We start from the raw sequence: 19967 nt of genomic DNA, 5'->3' as shown, positions 1-19967 counted from the left end.
TGCGGGTCTAACTTAACATAACGGTCTCAGTGAGTCTCTTTTAGTATCTTGGAATCAAGGGTTAATATCTCCTGATGGGGTTTATTGAACAGGGGGGTTTATAATCATCATGTTTGTTATGTGATTCAACCTGCTTATGTGTGATGTTTATGGGCTTGTGGTTTGGAACATTAAGGCCTTTGGAAGTGACGCAGGCTTTTGGTTGGGCGCACTTTTTTGGACTGTACGGTTCACCTTGTGATCGGGCGTGGTTAAGTTACGTTTTCCCTTACCGCATTCCCGACCGCGTGGCGACTGAAATATTCTAGTCCGCAGGGGTCTGATCATAGGAGGTGGTGAGTGCCCCACCCATTTTGGGTGTCAGGTGCCGTTTTATTTTTACTATTTTAGTCCATATGTATATATCCTCTATCTAGTTATGGAGGATTCTGATGCTGAGACTGTGCTAATTTCAGATTCAGTTACGGAGGATTCTGACACTGAGACTATTTTTTGATTTCAGATTCTGTGTCCGGTGACGATTTCGGATTGGCCTTGTTGACACATGTCAACCAGTTTTGTTCCGTATGCCATATGAGAGCGCCTTGTTCCTCGGGCTCGGGGAATCGAGGGACAGCTGAGCCATCGTCCTCTAGGGGTCCTGTCCTCCGAGAGGCGAGTTCCCTACCAATTCATACTTCTACACATGCGGGTACCCCAGTTTATGATTCCTCCATGCAGGGTGGCGTAATCCCCCCCCGGAGGTTGCAGCACGTTCTCGCTTCCACATAATGTTGGCGATTGTTCGTCTGCAGAGACCAGACGTTTATTTGAGAATGTCCTGGGCTTTTCGCCTTGGGGAGGGCCTCTACAGTTCCCAGGGGGTGTAACTGTATCTGAGTGTTGTGCCTCTCGTTTCAGGATTGCGTGCCGTCGCGTATTGCTCAGACATGTTTTTCAGTTATTGAATGACCCTATTGTTACCATGTAAAGGGATTTTCAGTCTGCTAATTCCAATTGTTCACCTCATTAGACATGTGGGGATGAGGTAATCTCCTGATTTTCATTTGAATTGAGATCTTTCCCAGTTTTTTGGAAGATAGGGCTCCGTTTGGCTGGTCCTGCGGGTAGGCCTGTGTCTTTTTGGGCGCTAACCTCCGGGTTGCCCTCTATTTTATTTATATCCGATGGGATGTCTTTTATTTGATTTTGTTTCCTTCGGGAACCTTCTGAGATCGATACTCTTTGTTCTTCTTCGGAAGTTGTTTTGGACACGTTAGTCCTATGTTAAAATGTTTTTCTTTTTTTCCCTATGAGGTTGAATTTATGCAGCCTGCCGGTTAGGACCCTAAGTGCAGGCTGGTCCTGTTGGGTTTGTTTACTATTGCGGCTGTTCAGACACGGTTTTAGGGCTCTGGATTGCCCTTGTGGGCTTCATCCAACAACTTGTATCAGAATAGGCTGTCTAACATGCGGAGGGTTTTCAGTTTGAAACCAGTTGCAGCTCTTGGCACCTTGCAGGTGTGCGCATATGCTATTTATAGTGTATCTAGATACAGCTCTTACTCTTGACGTGTACTGTCTGTTTGAGTGATGAGACCTTTGGGTCTCCTTCCATTGTCTCCGGGTGAGTTGGATCTCCTTATAGGGATCTGTATTTCCGGGTGATGGTTGATCCCTGTGGGGATTTTGTTTAGCTTGGGGTTTCCCGAAGCTGGAAAGGCTTAGCGCCTTTCTCTTCCCTGTGTCCTCTGCTGCTGTGGAGGTGATGGGGATTCTAGCCCTGCTAGAGGGTTTTTTTGATCTCTTATGTTGTCCTGAGTCCTTGAGAAGTCTCTTCAAAAGACTTCTAGCCTTGTTCCTTGGAGCGTTGGACTTTGGCTAGGGGTGGTTCCTTCCTTTGGTCGGGGCTTTCTAGTTCTATTGCTATCCGGATTCTCTGGATATGGATTCATATCCCTTGTGTCTGGCTTTTTGGCCAGTTGGGGTGTTTAGTTCTAGGGTAAGATTACCTGAACTATTAGGTGCCCAGGCCTGTTTTTCTTCCTGAGACTTTCGATTGCTGAGACTTTGCTGGCCTTTTTCCTGACCCATTCTTGGGTTGTTTTGGAATCTTGGATCTCAGGGCTGGTCGGGGTGTTCCACAGTAGTGGGAACTTGGGCTTTGTCCTTGCTCCATCTATCTGGCCTGGTCATGGTGGCCAGGTTTTCGGAGTATTTATTACTCTTTGCAACAGAGCAGCCCAGGTGCTCTAGGGTTAGCTTTGTGACTTGCGCCTCAAGGGTTGTTGGTTCATACCCAGCTGCTGGCGCTGGATGTCCAACTTCTGGTGCACCTTACGGTTGCATTCCTTTGGTCAGCTTGCCAGTGTAACCTTTGGATTCCGTGCTCTGCAGGCGAATGGGTTAGCTGTGTCTCTGCTTGGCAAGCTACTTGAGGGGGTTCTTTTCTAGGACATTTTGTGTTGGGGATTTATCTTCCCATTAGCTGGTGGCTTCGGGCCTTGAGGACCGTTGTTGCCCTTTTGGCCTCATCCTTTTTTTTTTTTTTTTTTTTTTTTTAGGGAATTTTCTCCTCACTATGGAGATGGAGTCCTTTTTGGGGCTTCTCCTGGTTGGGAGGTGGAAAGGTGGGATGGGTTCCCCCTGGGGTCTTGCTGGCTCCAAGTCAGACTTGTTGGGCCTTTTTTTTGGTAGATCCTTAGGTCTATGGTCCTGTCGTCTGTTTTCGAAGTCGGGTTGTACCTGGACTCTGTGGGGATACCTGTGCTATCCTTACGCTCGTTCCTGTACCAGTTTTGAAATTCTTCTGTTCCCCGGTCAGGGATCCCGGAGGCTGGGTTGGTCCAGCTGAGTGGGGGTCTGCAGGTCAGGATGGCCGAGCGGTCTAAGGCGCTGCGTTCAGGTTGAAGTCTCTTCTGGATGTATGGGCTTTGTTGAGTCTATCCTGTTAGCTCAGTCTGCTAGGATATGGATTTTCCTTTCAACTTGCTCCATTGCTTTTAGAAGGGGGTTTCCTCTTCCTTCTGGCTCTGAAGGTATACTCTCCTTCTCGGGGGGGGCCTCGATTGAGGTTTTGTATTCCCCTTTTTAGAGTGTGTGGGTCCGGTGGCTTAGGTTGCCTGGAGCGTGCCCTCTGTCTGGGGGTTGCTTTTGCAGTCTTTTCTTGCTTGACTGCTTCTTCCTCACAAGTACCCTCTGTGTCGTCCTGTTATGGACTCTGTGTTTTCCAACTTGGGGTTTTCGACTGGGTCTATTACACATTTTATTTGTTGTTGAATATTTTGGTATTCTATGTTCCAACGCTGGGAGGACTTTGCCTTTTTGGTTGCATTCAGTACTTGCAGGATGTTGGAGAGAAGTCTTTTCTGTCTCTGTGCCCGGTTTTATCCTTGTTTTCGCTGGTATAGGCGTGGCCTCCTTTCCCTGATTGAGCCCCTTTGGGTCTTTGTGAGTTGGGCTCACTATTGGAGGTGTTCTTTTTTGGTTTCCTCGGTTCTCCTTTGCCTTTTCCCCTTAGGGTTTTCAGCTGATATTCCCTTCATTTGTGGGGGGGTGAGTGGTTGTGTTGGGCGACGGTGTCTCCTGGAGGACTGTTAGCTCAGTCGAGTCCATTTTGCGGTCTCTAGCTTGGCTTCTGGACTAACTGCGAGTCCATGTCCTTGGGGTTTTCCTTCAAAAAAAATTCTCGGCTTCGGGTGAAGCAGGTTTTTCTTTGGGTAGAGGTTCAGGCTTGGTGCCCTCAGTATGGGACGCCTTTTGTACCCTCCCGTCTTGGCATTCTGTGTCCTCTATAGCTTGGGTATTGTTTTCCCAAAAGTAATGAATGCAGCTGTGGACTCTTTCCATTTAAGAAGAAAAACATAAATTATGCTTACCTGATAATGTCCACAGCTCCCCACCCGTAATTTTATGTGGGGCGTCCTTATTATTCTTCTGGCACCTTTCACCCTGATATTTCTTCTACTGTTCCTTGTTCTTTGGCCGAATGACTGGGGGATGAGGGGAGTGGGAGGAGTATTTAAGCCTTTGGCTGGGTTGTCTTTGCCTCCTCCTGGTGGCCATGTTCTTATTTCCCAAAAGTAATGAATGCAGCTGTGGACTCTTTCCATCAGAAGAAAAGGAAATTATCAGGTAAGCATAATTTATGTTATTGATATTTAATATTGTTTTAAGTTGGGATGCACCGAAATTTTGGTCGCAGAAACATTTTGGCCAAAAATGGCATTTTCATTTTTTGCCTGTTTTTTTTTTCTTGATAAAATTTTTGTGTAGCATATTATTGTTTTAAGATATTTTTGTCCAATTTTAGTATGTTACTTTCAATAACAGAGGGGGCTTTTTTTATTGGCTTGAATGTTTTCAATTCAGATTCATTCCTTAAATAGTCTATTTATGCAAAATAAAACTATAAAAAAATATTTGAAAAAAAAAAAGACATTTTCCATATCTGTTTCGGTTTTCGGCCAAGTGCATCCCGGGTTCGGGTTCAGTCCAGAATTTCCATTTCGGTGCATTACTATGCCATATGCACTGTCGCATGCACTGTCATATACACTGTCATTAGAATGGGATACTTTGTATAGAGGGTGCCATATACACTGTCATTAGAATGAGTTAGTTTGTATAGAGGGAGCCATATACACTGTCATTAGAATGGGGTACTTTGTATAGAGGGTGCCATATACACTGTCATTAGAATGGGGTAGTTTGTATAGAGGGTGCCATATACACTGTCATTAGAATGGGGTAGTTTGTATAGAGGGTGGGGTGCCATATACATTGTCATTAGAATGGGGTAGTTTGTATAGAGGGTGCCATATACACTGTCATTAGAATGAGGTAGTTTGTATAGAGGGTGTCATATACATTGTCATTAGAATGGGGTAGTTTGTATAGAGGGTTCCATATACACTGTCATTAGAATGAGGTAGTTTGTATAGAGGGTGCCATATACACTGTCATTAGAATGGGGTAGTTTGTATAGAGGGTGGGGTGCCATATACACTGTCATTAGAATGGGGTAGTTTGTATAGAGGGTGCCATATACACTGTCATTAAAATGGGGTAGTTTGTATAGAGGGTGCCATATACACTGTCATTAGAATGAGTTAGTTTGTATAGAGGGTGCCATATACATTGTCATTAGAATGAGGTAGTTTGTATAGAGGGTGCCATATACGCTGTCATTAGAATGAGGTAGTTTGTATAGAGGGTGCCATATACACTGTCATTAGAATGAGGTAGTTTGTATAGAGGGTGCCATATACACTGTCATTAGAATGAGGTAGTTTGTATAGAGGGTGCCATATACACTGTCATTAGAATGAGGTAGTTTGTATAGAGGGTGCCATATACACTGTCATTAGAATGAGGTAGTTTGTATAGAGGGTGCCATATACACTGTCATTAGAATGGGGTACTTTGTATAGAGGGTGCCATATACACTGTCATTAGAATGGGGTAGTTTGTATAGAGGGTGCTATATACACTGTCATTAGAATGAGGTAGTTTGTATAGAGGGTGTCATATACACTGTCATTAGACTTGGGTAGTTTGTATAGAGGGTGGGGTGCCATATACATTGTCATTAGAATGGGGTAGTTTGTATAGAGGGTGCCATTTACACTGTCATTAGAATGGGGTAGTTTGTATAGAGGGTGCCATATACACTTTCATTAGAATGGGGTAGTTTGTATAGAGGGTGCCATATACACTGTCATTAGAATGGGGTAGTTTGTATAGAGGGTGTCATATACACTGTCATTAGAATGGGGTAGTTTGTATAGAGGGTGCCATATACGCTGTCATTAGAATGGGATAGTTTGTATAGAGGGTGCCATATACGCTGTCATTAGAATGAGGTAGTTTGTATAGAGGGTGCCATATACGCTGTCATTAGAATGGGGTAGTTTTGTATAGAGGGTGGGGTGCCATATACATTGTCATTAGAATGGGGTAGTTTGTATAGAGGGTGTCATATACACTGTCATTAGAATGGGGTAGTTTGTATAGAGTGTGCCATATACACTGTCATTAGAATGAGGTAGTTTGTATAGAGGGTGCCATATACACTGTCATTAGAATAGGGTAGTTTGTATAGAGGGTGTCATGTACACTGTCATTAGAATGGGGTAGTTTGTATAGAGGGTGTCATATACACTGTCATTAGACTTGGGTAGTTTGTATAGAGGGTGGGGTGCCATATACATTGTCATTAGAATGGGGTAGTTTGTATAGAGGGTGCCATATACACTGTCATTAGAATGGGGTAGTTTGTATAGAGGGTGCCATATACACTGTCATTAGAATGGGGTAGTTTGTATAGAGGGTGTCATATACACTGTCATTAGAATGGGGTAGTTTGTATAGAGGGTGCCATATACACTGTCATTAGAATGAGGTAGTTTGTATAGAGGGTGCCATATACGCTGTCATTAGAATGAGGTAGTTTGTATAGAGGGTGCCATATACGCTGTCATTAGAATGGGGTAGTTTGTATAGAGGGAGCCATATACACTGTCATTAGAATGGGGTAGTTTGTATAGAGGGTGCCATATACACTGTCATTAGAATGGGATAGTTTGTATAGAGGGTGTCATATACACTGTCATTAGAATGGGGTAGTTTGTATAGAGGGTGCCATATACACTGTCATTAGAATGAGGTAGTTTGTATAGAGGGTGCCATATACACTGTCATTAGAATAGGGTAGTTTGTATAGAGGGTGCCATATACACTGTCATTAGAATGAGGTAGTTTCTATAGAGGGTGCCATATACACTGTCATTAGAATAGGGTAGTTTGTATAGAGGGTGTCATATACACTGTCATTAGAATGGGATAGTTTGTATAGAGGGTGCTAGCTATATACACTGTCATTAGAATGAGGTACTTTGTATAGAGGGTGCTATATACACTGTCATTAGAATGAGGTAGTTTGTATAGAGGGTGCTATATACACTGTCATTAGAATGAGGTAGTTTGTATAGAGGGTGCTATATACACTGTCATTAGAATGAGGTACTTTGTATAGAGGGTGCCATATACACTGTCATTAGAATGGGGTAGTTTGTATAGAGGGTGTCATATACACTGTCATTAGAATGAGGTAGTTTGTATAGAGGGTGCTATATACACTGTCATTAGAATGAGGTAGTTTGTATAGAGGGTGCTATATACACTGTCATTAGAATGAGGTAGTTTGTATAGAGGGTGCCATATACACTGTCATTAGAATGGGGTAGTTTGTATAGAGGGTGTCATATACACTGTCATTAGAATGAGGTAGTTTGTATAGAGGGTGCTATATACACTGTCATTAGAATGGGGTAGTTTGTATAGAGGGTGCTATATACACTGTCATTAGAATGAGGTAGTTTGTATAGAGGGTGCCATATACACTGTCATTAGAATGGGGTAGTTTGTATAGAGGGTGTCATATACACTGTCATTAGAATGAGGTAGTTTGTATAGAGGGTGCCATATACACTGTCATTAGAATGAGGTAGTTTGTATAGAGGGTGCCAGATACACTGTCATTAGAATGAGGTAGTTTGTATAGAGGGTGCCATATACACTGTCATTAGAATGGGGTAGTTTGTATAGAGGGTGTCATATACACTGTCATTAGAATGAGGTAGTTTGTATAGAGGGTGCCATATACACTGTCATTAGAATGAGGTAGTTTGTATAGAGGGTGCCAGATACACTGTCATTAGAATGAGGTAGTTTGTATAGAGGGTGCCATATACACTGTCATTAGAATGGGCTAGTTTGTATAGAGGGTGGGGTGCCATATACACTGTCATTAGAATGAGGTAGTTTGTATAGAGGGTGTCATATACATTGTCATTAGAATGGGGTAGTTTGTATAGAGGGTGCCATATACATTGTCATTAGAATGGGGTAGTTTGTATAGAGGGTGCTATATACACTGTCATTAGAATGGGGTAGTTTGTATAGAGGGTGCTATATACACTGTCATTAGAATGAGGTAGTTTGTATAGAGGGTGCCATATACACTGTCATTAGAATGGGGTAGTTTGTATAGAGGGTGTCATATACACTGTCATTAGAATGAGGTAGTTTGTATAGAGGGTGCTATATACACTGTCATTAGAATGAGGTAGTTTGTATAGAGGGTGCTATATACACTGTCATTAGAATGAGGTAGTTTGTATAGAGGGTGCTATATACACTGTCATTAGAATGGGGTAGTTTATATAGAGGGTGTCCTATACACTGTCATTAGAATGGGATAGTTTGTATAGAGGGTGCCATATACACTGTCATTAGAATGAGGTAGTTTGTATAGAGGGTGCCATATACACTGTCATTAGAATGAGGTAGTTTGTATAGAGGGTGCCATATACACTGTCATTAGAATGGGCTAGTTTGTATAGAGGGTGGGGTGCCATATACACTGTCATTAGAATGAGGTAGTTTGTATAGAGGGTGTCATATACATTGTCATTAGAATGGGGTAGTTTGTATAGAGGGTGTCATATACATTGTCATTAGAATAGGGTAGTTTGTATAGAGGGTTCCATATACACTGTCATTAGAATGAGGTAGTTTGTATAGAGGGTGCCATATACGCTGTCATTAGAATGGGGTAGTTTGTATAGAGGGTGGGGTGCCATATACATTGTCATTAGAATGAGGTAGTTTGTATAGAGGGTGTCATATACACTGTCATTAGAATGGGATAGTTTGTATAGAAGGTGTCATATACACTGTCATTAGAATGGGATAGTTTGTATAGAGGGTGCCATAAACACTGTCATTAGAATGGGGTAGTTTGTATAGAGGGTGCCATATACACTGTCATTAGAATGAGGTAGTTTGTATAGAGGGAGCCATATACACTGTCATTAGAATGGGGTAGTTTGTATAGAGGGTGCCATATACACTGTCATTAGAATGGGGTAGTTTGTATAGAGGGAGCCATATACGCTGTCATTAGAATGAAGCTGCTCGCCTGGCAGATCAGTATACGGATTCCCGCAAACGGGACACTGCTACCATTGTAATAATCTCCCTCTTCCTGAGGTTACTGGCTTGTCGGCCCCGTTGTTCTAGCAGGTCTTTAAGGGTGGCTCTTTTCAGCCTTTCATACGGTATTCCCATTATGTCCGGATATGTAGTTGCTCTTCTGGGCGATGAGGACCATCCCGTCGCTTGCCACCAATTGTTATGGTATAACCCGGGTGTATCAAGGGTTAATACCTGATGAAAGATGCCCTTAATTACGGGATCAGCAACACACGAACCCAGTTAATTCCCCCCAAACATGAGACCAAGCTCCATCTTGAGGGTAAACAGAATGTGTTTTATTGAGGGCTATATGCCCAGTATTTATGCAGGTCTCCCACCTGGTTGACACTCCCTAGGAGACCAGATGGGGGGATTGGAAGAGTATAGTACATTAGATAGAGGGAAGACGCCCTTTTACAGGATACAATAGAATTACATTACTTAACCAAATAAACAATTAACACAAGAAAACAATGGAGTCCTTCTTGGCACCTGGCAGTCTGATCTCTGGAGGTGATTAAACAAGGTGAACGCTTATCACCTAAGCTTAATTACAGTAAACGATAGCTGATGCCAGGAAACCTGTCTTCAGAAAATAGTTTCTCAAAACTGAACAAAATTAACCCTTCCAGTACTGACAGAGGGGTCTGTCACAGGTAGTTTGTATAGAGGGTGTCATATACACTGTCATTAGAATGAGGTAGTTTGTATAGAGGGTGTCATATACACTGTCATTAGAATGGGGTAATTTGTAAAGAGAATAGTGTGACATGTTCTTATTGGGTTTGGGTAATGTATAGTGTCAAGTAAAATGGAGAGACGCACTCACTGAGACAGAACAATAGCTAGAAAAACTTCTATGCTTGTCCACAAGGCCAGTGCCACTCAGGGTGCAGTCTCTTTTTGCACACTATGTCTTTTCACAGAGAAAATATAGTCACATGCTCTCATTGGGATGGGGTAATGTATAGTGTCACATGATCTTATTGGGATGGGGTAACGTATAGTGTCACATGCTCTCATTGGGACGGGGTAATGTATAGTGTGTCACGTGCTGTCATTGAGATGGGGTAACGTATAGTGTCACATGATCTCATTGGGACGGGGTAATGGATAGTGTGTCACGTGCTGTCATTGAGATGGGGTAACGTATAGTGTCACATGATCTCATTGGGACAGGGTAATAGATAGTGTGTCACGTGCTGTCATTGGGATGGGGTAACGTATAGTGTCACATGCTCTCATTGGGACGGGGTAATGGATAGTGTGTCGTACTCTCTTTGCTACTGGGTAACGTATAGTGTCACATGCTCTCATTGGGATGGGGTAACATATAGTGTCACATGATCTCATTGGGATGGGGTAACGTATACTGTCACATGATCTCATTGGGATGGGGTAACATATAGTCACATGATCTTATTGGGATGGGGTAACATATAGTGTCACATGATCTCATTGGGATGGGGTAACGTATAGTGTAAAGGATGATGAGGTAACTTGTATAGAGGGTCTCATAGATGTTCTCATTGCAATGGGATAATTTGTAGTTTAGAGTCTTGTGCACTCTCATTGGGATGGGGTAACTTGTATAGAGGGTTTTTTGTGCTCTTGTTGGGATGGGGTAACTTGTATAGATGGTTTTGTGTGCTCTTATTGGGATGGGGTAACCTGTATAGAGGGTTTTTTGTGCTCTTATTAGGATGAGGTAACTTGTATAGAAGGCTCATATGCTCTCTCGTTGGGATGTGGTAATGATAACCTGTATGGAAGATCTCATATACACTATAATTTGGATGGAGTAACTTGTGTAGAAGATCTCATTGGGATTGGGTAACTGGTAACCTGTACAGAGGGTCTCATATATGCTGTCATTGCGACAGGGAAACATCTATAGAAGGTCATTTATAGAGTATCTCTAAAACGCTCCGATTAGGACAGGCTAATTTGTATAGAAGATTTCATGTACACTCTAATTAGGATAAGATAACTTGTATAGAAGTTCTCATATATATGCTGTCATTGGGATTATTACCTTCTCTGATATAACCACTTGGAGTTTAGGTAGTGCCAAGATTCCTTCTTTTAAATTTAAAAATGAGTCAACCCTAGAGATGGACCTGGTTCTATCTTGTGAAGTAGACCTCAAACCTAGAGTAGATTATTAACTCATAATTGGAAAAAGATAATCTCAAGTCGTGTTTCTTGAAAAACAGACCTCATATGTAGGTTAAAGTCAATCACATCTTTCTTTGCCTTGAGAAGAGAGCCCAGATTTAGGGTATAGTACTCTTCAGATTATTGTGGAGAGCGTAGAGTTTTGCTCACAATTAAAGAGATTTACTCAGTTGTTATCTCTTGAGAGATTGGACCTCAAATTTATGGTAGAAAGTTAGCGCATTATGGAAAGCAGTGGTTCTTGTATCTTGGCAAAGAAAACTCAGTGTTGAATATTTGTCAGGAAATGATGGGAAGAGTGGAATTTAACTCTTGTATTTCGAGAAATACGCCTGATACCCATGGTACAGTATTTGTCAACTTGTGATGTGAAAAGAGTACCTAGTAGTACTTATATCAACACATGATGGGAAGAAATGACCTGAACTCTTGTAGCTTGTAAAGTAGAGCTAGAAGTTTTTTAAGACTGGAATTAATTGGTTTAATTAATAAATAGATCCTAAGTAGACATCAAACCCTGTGGTACAGTAGTTGTCATTTTATTTTTGCAGGGGAGGGATTTATTTACCATGATACATTTATATAAATATTAGATCTTTGCTTTTGTATCATCATGGCTACATTGGAATTTTAGTGCCTAAAGGTTACATTAGTTCTATTGTGGTTAGAGTTCTTCACCCAATTAGTAGACAAGTCAATCTCATTTAAGAAAAATTAGATCTTCATACTGAGACATTTTTTTCTTCTTCTTTAGATTTACTCCATGTATAACTAGTACTCTGGTTAGAAAACATGGAGGAGCTGGGTAGTGTGTACCCCAAGAGGAGGCCTTAGTTATGCTACCTATTTTAAAAGGGTTGTACCTGACTCAGAAGCTATGTTTGATCTATGTGAGATAGGGAAAACATTCATATATGGGAAGAAAAGCTACTTGGAGATGATTTGTTTTGAGTCTTTTGTTTATCATGTTGAATGTTCTGTTTAAAGTGTGTTATATTTAATTTACAAGGTGGGCTTATCGATTGATATCTGTCTGCTTAAACATCTTTTAGCCTGGCTCAACGCGCTCTGAGAAAGGGTCCACCTCCTGGCCACCACGTCCACCTGGAGCGCGTGCCAGAAGCTCAGCCCCTGAGGAGCCTCATGTTGGAAATTACAGACTCCTAAGAACCATTGGGAAGGGAAACTTTGCAAAAGTGAAGCTGGGGAGACACGTCCTAACTGGAAGGGAGGTGAGTGAGGTTGAGACAGAATTTTAAAAAGTGGGACTGAGGCAGAGTGATTTCTTCAGAGTGAGTTTGTTTCCATTACAGTTTACACCATATCTCTACCCCTAGGTTGCTATAAAGATTATTGACAAGACACAGCTGAACCCCAGCAGTCTCCAGAAGGTGAGATATGTTATTAACAAACAGTGCTGAAATGCTAGGTCTAGTGATGTATAACAGTGAAAATAAATCTAGGGATGGACCGTTGTGTAGGGAAGAATCCTAGTTGTGGCCATATGGTAAGGATAAAGAGAAACCTACTTAGGGTGCAGCAGTGTATTTGCTATACTAGGGTGGATATACATCTAGTGATGGGGTGTTTTTGAGGGAGAATAAATGTAGTAATGGGCTGTGGGGTTTATTGAGTTGAGGATAATTCTGTGGCAGTATTGTAGGACATATTGCGTGAGAATAAATCTATGGAGACACCAGAGGGAATATTGGAGTGAAGATAGATCTAGCAATGGGCCATAGAGCCTACTGAATTAGGGATAGGTTAAGGGAACACTGGTCGGCATATCTAGAATTGGACCAAAGGATATATATATCTAGGGAAGCATTGCAGGACATAATAGGGTGAGAATAAATCTATGGAGACACCAGAGGGAATATTGGAGTGAAGATAGATCTAGCAATGGGCCATAGAGCCTACTGAATTAGGGATAGGTTAAGGGAACACTGGTCGGCATATCTAGAATTGGACCAAAGGATATATATCTAGGGAAGCATTGCAGGACATAATAGGGTGAGAATAAATTTAGGGACATGTTGGAAGGCATTTGGGGCAAGCATGAATAGAGGGAAGTATTGGAAGGCATATGTAAACCTAGAGAAGTGCCTGAGGGCATATTGGGGTTAGGATCTACAGTATCTCACAAAAATGAAAGTCAGTACACCCCTCACATTTTTGTAAATATTTTATTATATCTTTCTCCAACATAGGTGTGTCCGGTCCACGGCGTCATCCTTACTTGTGGGATATTCTCTTCCCCAACAGGAAATGGCAAAGAGCCCAGCAAAGCTGGTCACATGATCCCTCCTAGGCTCCGCCTACCCCAGTCATTCTCTTTGCCGTTGTACAGGCAACATCTCCACGGAGATGGCTTAGAGTTTTTTAGTGTTTAACTGTAGTTTTTATTATTCAATCAAGAGTTTGTTATTTTGAAATAGTGCTGGTATGTACTATTTACTCAGAAACAGAAAAGAGATGAAGATTTCTGTTTGTATGAGGAAAATGATTTTAGCAACCGTCACTAAAATCCATGGCTGTTCCACACAGGACTGTTGAGAGCAATTAACTTCAGTTGGGGGAACAGTGAGCAGTCTCTTGCTGCTTGAGGTATGACACATTCTAACAAGACGATGTAATGCTGGAAGCTGTCATTTTCCCTATGGGATCCGGTAAGCCATGTTTATTAAGATCGTAAATAAGGGCTTCACAAGGGCTTATTAAGACTGTAGACTTTTTCTGGGCTAAATCGATTCATTATTAACACATATTTAGCCTTGAGGAATCATTTATTCTGGGTATTTTGATATAATAATATCGGCAGGCACTGTTTTAGACACCTTATTCTTTAGGGGCTTTCCCAAATCATAGGCAGAGCCTCATTTTCGCGCCGGTGTTGCGCACTTGTTTTTGAGAGGCATGACATGCAGTCGCATGTGAGAGGAGCTCTGATACTTAGAAAAGACTTTCTGAAGGCGTCATTTGGTATCGTATTCCCCTTTGGGCTTGGTTGGGTCTCAGCAAAGCAGATACCAGGGACTGTAAAGGGGTTAAAGTTAAAAACGGCTCCGGTTCCGTTATTTTAAGGGTTAAAGCTTCCAAATTTGGTGTGCAATACTTTTAAGGCTTTAAGACACTGTGGTGAAAATTTGGTGAATTTTGAACAATTCCTTCATGTTTTTTCGCAATTGCAGTAATAAAGTGTGTTCAGTTTAAAATTTAAAGTGACAGTAACGGTTTTATTTTAAAACGTTTTTTGTACTTTGTTATCAAGTTTATGCCTGTTTAACATGTCTGAGCTACCAGATAGACTGTGTTCTGAATGTGGGGAAGCCAGAATTCCCATTCATTTAAATAAATGTGATTTATGTGACAATGACAATGATGCCCAAGATGATTCCTCAAGTGAGGGGAGTAAGCATGGTACTGCATCATTCCCTCCTTCGTCTACACGAGTCTTGCCCACTCAGGAGGCCCCTAGTACATCTAGCGCGCCAATACTCCTTACTATGCAACAATTAACGGCTGTAATGGATAATTCTGTCAAAAACATTTTAGCCAAAATGAACACTTATCAGCGTAAGCGCGACTGCTCTGTTTTAGATACTGAAGAGCATGACGACGCTGATAATAATGGTTCTGAAGGGCCCCTAACCCAGTCTGATGGGGCCAGGGAGGTTTTGTCTGAGGGAGAAATTACTGATTCAGGGAACATTTCTCAACAAGCTGAACCTGATGTGATTACGTTTAAATTTAAGTTGGAACATCTCCGCATTGTGCTTAAGGAGGTATTATCCACTCTGGATGATTGTGACAAGTTGGTCATCCCAGAGAAACTATGTAAAATGGACAAGTTCCTAGAGGTCCCGGGGCTCCCAGAAGCTTTTCCTATACCCAAGCGGGTGGCGGACATTGTTAATAAAGAATGGGAAAGGCCGGTATTCCTTTCGTCCCTCCCCCCATATTTAAAAAATTGTTTCCTATGGTCGACCCCAGAAAGGACTTATGGCAGACAGTCCCCAAGGTCGAGGGAGCGGTTTCCACTTTAAACAAACGCACCACTATACCCATAGAGGATAGTTGTGCTTTCAAAGATCCTATGGATAAAAAATTTGGAAAAAATATATCTGTTGGTGTGAATCTAAAGGATTCCCTTGGGACAAGGTTAAGATTCCTAAGATTCTATCCTTCCTTCAAGAAGGATTGGAAAAAGGATTATCTGCTAGTTCCCTGAAGGGACAGATTTCTGCCTTGTCTGTGTTACTTCACAAAAAGCTGGCAGCTGTGCCAGATGTTCAAGCCTTTGTTCAGGCTCTGGTTAGAATTAAGCCTGTTTACAAACCTTTGACTCCTCCTTGGAGTCTCAACTTAGTTCTTTCAGTTCTTCAGGGGGTTCCGTTTGAACCCTTACATTCCGTTGATATCAAATTATTATCTTGGAAAGTTTTGTTTTTAGTTGCAATTTCTTCTGCTAGAAGAGTTTCAGAATTATCTGCTCTGCAGTGTTCTCCTCCTTATCTGGTGTTCCATGCAGATAAGGTGGTTTTACGTACTAAACCTGGTTTTCTTCCAAAAGTTGTTTCTAACAAAAACATTAACCAGGAGATTATCGTACCTTCTCTGTGTCCGAAACCAGTTTCAAAGAAGGAACGTTTGTTGCACAATTTGGATGTTGTTCGCGCTCTAAAATTCTATTTAGACGCTACAAAGGATTTTAGACAAACATCTTCCTTGTTTGTTGTTTATTCCGGTAAAAGGAGAGGTCAAAAAGCAACTTCTACCTCTCTCTCTTTTTGGATTAAAAGCATCATCAGATTGGCTTACGAGACTGCCGGACGGCAGCCTCCCGAAAGAATCACGGCTCATTCCACTAGGGCTGTGGCTTCCACATGGGCCTTCAAGAACGAGGCTTCTGTTGATCAGATATGTAGGGCAGCGACTTGGTCTTCACTGCACACTTTTACCAAATTTTACAAGTTTGATACTTTTGCTTCTTCTGAGGCTATTTTTGGGAGAAAGGTTTTGCAAGCCGTGGTGCCTTCCATTTAGGTGACCTGATTTGCTCCCTCCCTTCATCCGTGTCCCTAAAGCTTTGGTATTGGTTCCCACAAGTAAGGATGACGCCGTGGACCGGACACACCTATGTTGGAGAAAACAGAATTTATGTTTACCTGATAAATTACTTTCTCCAACGGTGTGTCCGGTCCACGGCCCGCCCGGGTTTTTTTAATCAGGTCTGATAATTTATTTTCTTTAACTACAGTCACCACGGTACCATATGGTTTCTCCTATGCAAATATTCCTCCTTAACGTCGGTCGAATGACTGGGGTAGGCGGAGCCTAGGAGGGATCATGTGACCAGCTTTGCTGGGCTCTTTGCCATTTCCTGTTGGGGAAGAGAATATCCCACAAGTAAGGATGACGCCGTGGACCGGACACACCGTTGGAGAAAGTAATTTATCAGGTAAACATAAATTCTGTTTTTCATGTGATAACACTGAAGAAATTACACTTTGCTACAATGTAAAGTAGTGAGTGTACAGCCTGTATAACAGTGTAAATGTGCTGTCCCCTCAAAATAACTCAATACACAGCCATTAATGTCTAAACCATTGGCAACAAAAGTGAGTACACCCCTAAGTGGAAATGTCCAAATTGGGCCCAATTAGCCATTTTCCCTCCCCGGTGTCATGTGACTCGTTAGTGTTAGGTTTGAATGGGGAGCAGGTGTGTTAAATCTGGTGTTATCGCTCTCACACTCTCTCATACTGGTCACTGGAAGTTCAACATGGCACCTCATGGCAAAGAACTCTCTGAGGATCTGAAAAAAACAATTGTTGCTCTACATAAAGATGGCCTAGGCTATAAGAAGATTGCCAAGACCCTGAAACTGAGTTGCAGCATGGTGGGCAAGACCATATAGCGGTTTCACAGGACAGCTTCCACTCAGAACAGGAAGTTGAGTGTACATGCTCAGCATCATATCCAGAGGTAGAGACATATGAGTGCTGCCAGCATTGCTGCAGAGGTTAAAGGTGTGGGGGGTCAGCCAGTCAGTGCTCAGACCATACGCCGCACACTGCATCAAATTGGTCTGCATGGCTGTCATCCCAGAAGGAAGCCTCTACTAAAGATGATGCACAAGAAAGCCTGCAAACAGTTTGCTGAAGACAAGGAGACTAAGATTACTGGAACCATGTCCTGTGGTCCGATGAGACCAAGATAAACTTATGTGGTTCAGATGGCGTCAAGCGTGTGTGGCGGCAACCAGGTGAGGAGTACAAAGACAAGCGTGTCTTGCCTACAGTCAAGCATGGTGGTGGGAGTGTCATGGTCTGGGCCTGCATGAGTACTGCCGGCACTGGGGAGCTACAGTTCATTGAGGGAACCATGAATGCCAACATGTACTGTGACATACTGAAGCAGAGCATGATCCCCTCCCTTTGGAGACTGGGCCGCAGGGCAGTATTCCAACATAAGGACCCCAAACACACCTCCAAGACGACCACTGCCTTGCTAAAGAAGCTGAGGGTAAAGGTGATGGACTGGCCAAGCATGTCTCCAGACCATGGAGAAGTGGAAGAGGACTCCAGTGGCAACCTGTGAAGCTCTGCCCAAGAGGGTTAAGGCAGTGCTGGAAAATAATGGTGGCAACACAAAATATTGACCCTTTGAGCCCAATTAGGACATTTTTTCACTTAGGGGTGTACTCACTTTTGTTGCCAATGGTTTAGACATTAATGGCTGTGTGCTGAGTTATTTTGAGGGGACAGCAAATTTATACTGTTATGCAGGCTGTACACTCACTACTTTACACTGTTATACAGGCTGTACACTCACTACTTTACATTGTTATACAGGCTGTACACTCACTACTTTACACTGTTATACAGGCTGTACACTCACTACTTTACACTGTTATACAGGCTGTACACTCACTACTTTACACTGTTATACAGGCTGTACACTCACTACTTTACATTGTAGCAAAGTGTAATTTCTTCACTTTTGTCACATGAAAAGATATAGTAAATATTTACAAAAATGTGAGGGGTGTACTCACTTTTGTGAGATACTGTATATAAGGTACTATTGAATCTTGTGAAATGTCAAAGAGCTTATTGTTATAGGATTTAGGGAATGTGCCAAAGCACATATTGTGTTTAGGATCTAGATAAGTTCTTATGGAATCTAGGGGAAGTCCTATGGGCATATTGTGGTAAGAATCTAGGGAATTGCAATATTACGGTTAGGGTAAATCTAGGGAAAGGCCAGAGGGCATATTAGGGTGAGAGTAAAGGTAAGGAAGTGCCAGAGGGCATATTAGGGTGAGGGTAAAGCTAGGGAAAGGCTAGAGGGCATACTAGGGTGAGAGTTAAGGTAGGGAAGTGCCAGAGGGCATATTAGGGTGAGAGTAAATCATTTAGGTGAGGGTACAACTAGGGAAGTGCTAAAAGGGTGTATTTAGTGAAGGGTAAATCTAGGGAAGCGCCAGATGACTGATTTAGGGGAGTATAAATCTATGGAAGCGCTAGAGGACAGAATTAGGGGAGGATAAATATAGATAAGTGCCAGGAGGCACATTTGGGGGAGGATAAATCAAGGGAAGCTCCAGAGGGCACGGTGAGAGTAAAGGTAAGGAAGTTCCAGAGGGCATATTAGGGTGAGAGTAAAGGTAAGGAAGTTCCAGAGGGCATATTAGGGTGAGAGTAAATGTAAGGAAGTGCCAGAGAGCATATTGGGGTGAGAGAAAATAATTTAGGTGAGGATACAACTAGGGAAGTGCCAGACGACAGATTTAGGGGAGAATAAATCTAGGGAAGCACCAGGGGGCACATTTAGGGGAGGATAAATATAAGGAAGCGCTAGGGGGCACATTTAGGGGAGGATAAATATAGGGAAGCGCCAGGGGGCACATTTAGGGGAGGATAAATATAGGGAAGCGCCAGGGGGCACATTTAGGGTAGGATAAATATAGGGAAGCGCCAGGGGGCACATTTAGGGGAGGATAAATATAGGGAAGCGCCAGGGGGCACATTTAGGGGAGGATAAATATAGGGAAGCGCCAGGGGGCACATTTAGGGGAGGATAAATATAGGGAAGCGCCAGGGGGCACATTTAAGGGAGGATAAATATAAGGAAGCGCCAGGGGGCACATTTAGGGGAGGATAAATATAAGGAAGCGCCAGGGGGCACATTTGGGAAATGAGCTGCAGAACATAATTTAGTGGGGACCATAGATATATATGCAGTGAGGATAAATCTTGAGACCACATATTGCTTTTGAGTAAATAAATGTCACCAAAGGAGCCACAAGAGATACTGAGGTTAGGAAGAGGAAGCACAGTAAATTCAGGTTAGGAGAAGTTTCAGGAGGGGATTTGGTGTATAGGGATGATAATAATTTTAGGGAGAGCCTATGCATACTGAGGTTAGGAGAAATCTATACTAGGGCTGGGGTTTACATTGGTATAAGGGAATATCGAAGACAAATTGCTATTCACCCACATCAAATGTAAGACTGCACTTTAGATTAGAAACAGTCTACCATCTGTTTGCTTAGAACCAAATGGTTTAGGATATACGTAGTTACAGTGCTATGAAAATGACTAGTCAGGCAGATAAAAACAGAACGTTAGTTATCCTTAAAATGGACCACAGGAGGTCCAGGGAAGCAGCTGTTGCCAATTAGCAGTTCAGAAAGCCACACAATAAGACCTCGTAGGGAGCTGTCCAGCCATTGAAGACGCTATAGCCATAGAGGTCACAGTCTG

General features: G+C 42.4%; 1 protein-coding gene across 3 annotated transcripts in view; it reads left to right on the top strand.

The window, feature by feature from the left end:
- The window catches only part of MARK4 (microtubule affinity regulating kinase 4), a 103736-nt gene that overhangs the window by 35233 nt on the left and 48536 nt on the right, over positions 1 to 19967 (top strand). For all 3 annotated transcript variants that reach the window (XM_053688790.1, XM_053688787.1, XM_053688788.1), the window contains exons 2-3: positions 12249 to 12428; positions 12534 to 12587. In XM_053688790.1, coding sequence (XP_053544765.1) covers positions 12249 to 12428; positions 12534 to 12587 — 234 coding nt within the window. The remainder of the gene's footprint in view (positions 1 to 12248; positions 12429 to 12533; positions 12588 to 19967) is intronic.

Source organism: Bombina bombina, chromosome 7, assembly GCF_027579735.1.
Source record: "Bombina bombina isolate aBomBom1 chromosome 7, aBomBom1.pri, whole genome shotgun sequence".
NCBI classification, from domain to species: Eukaryota; Metazoa; Chordata; class Amphibia; order Anura; family Bombinatoridae; genus Bombina; species Bombina bombina.
This window is presented reverse-complemented; position numbering and strand designations above follow the sequence as displayed.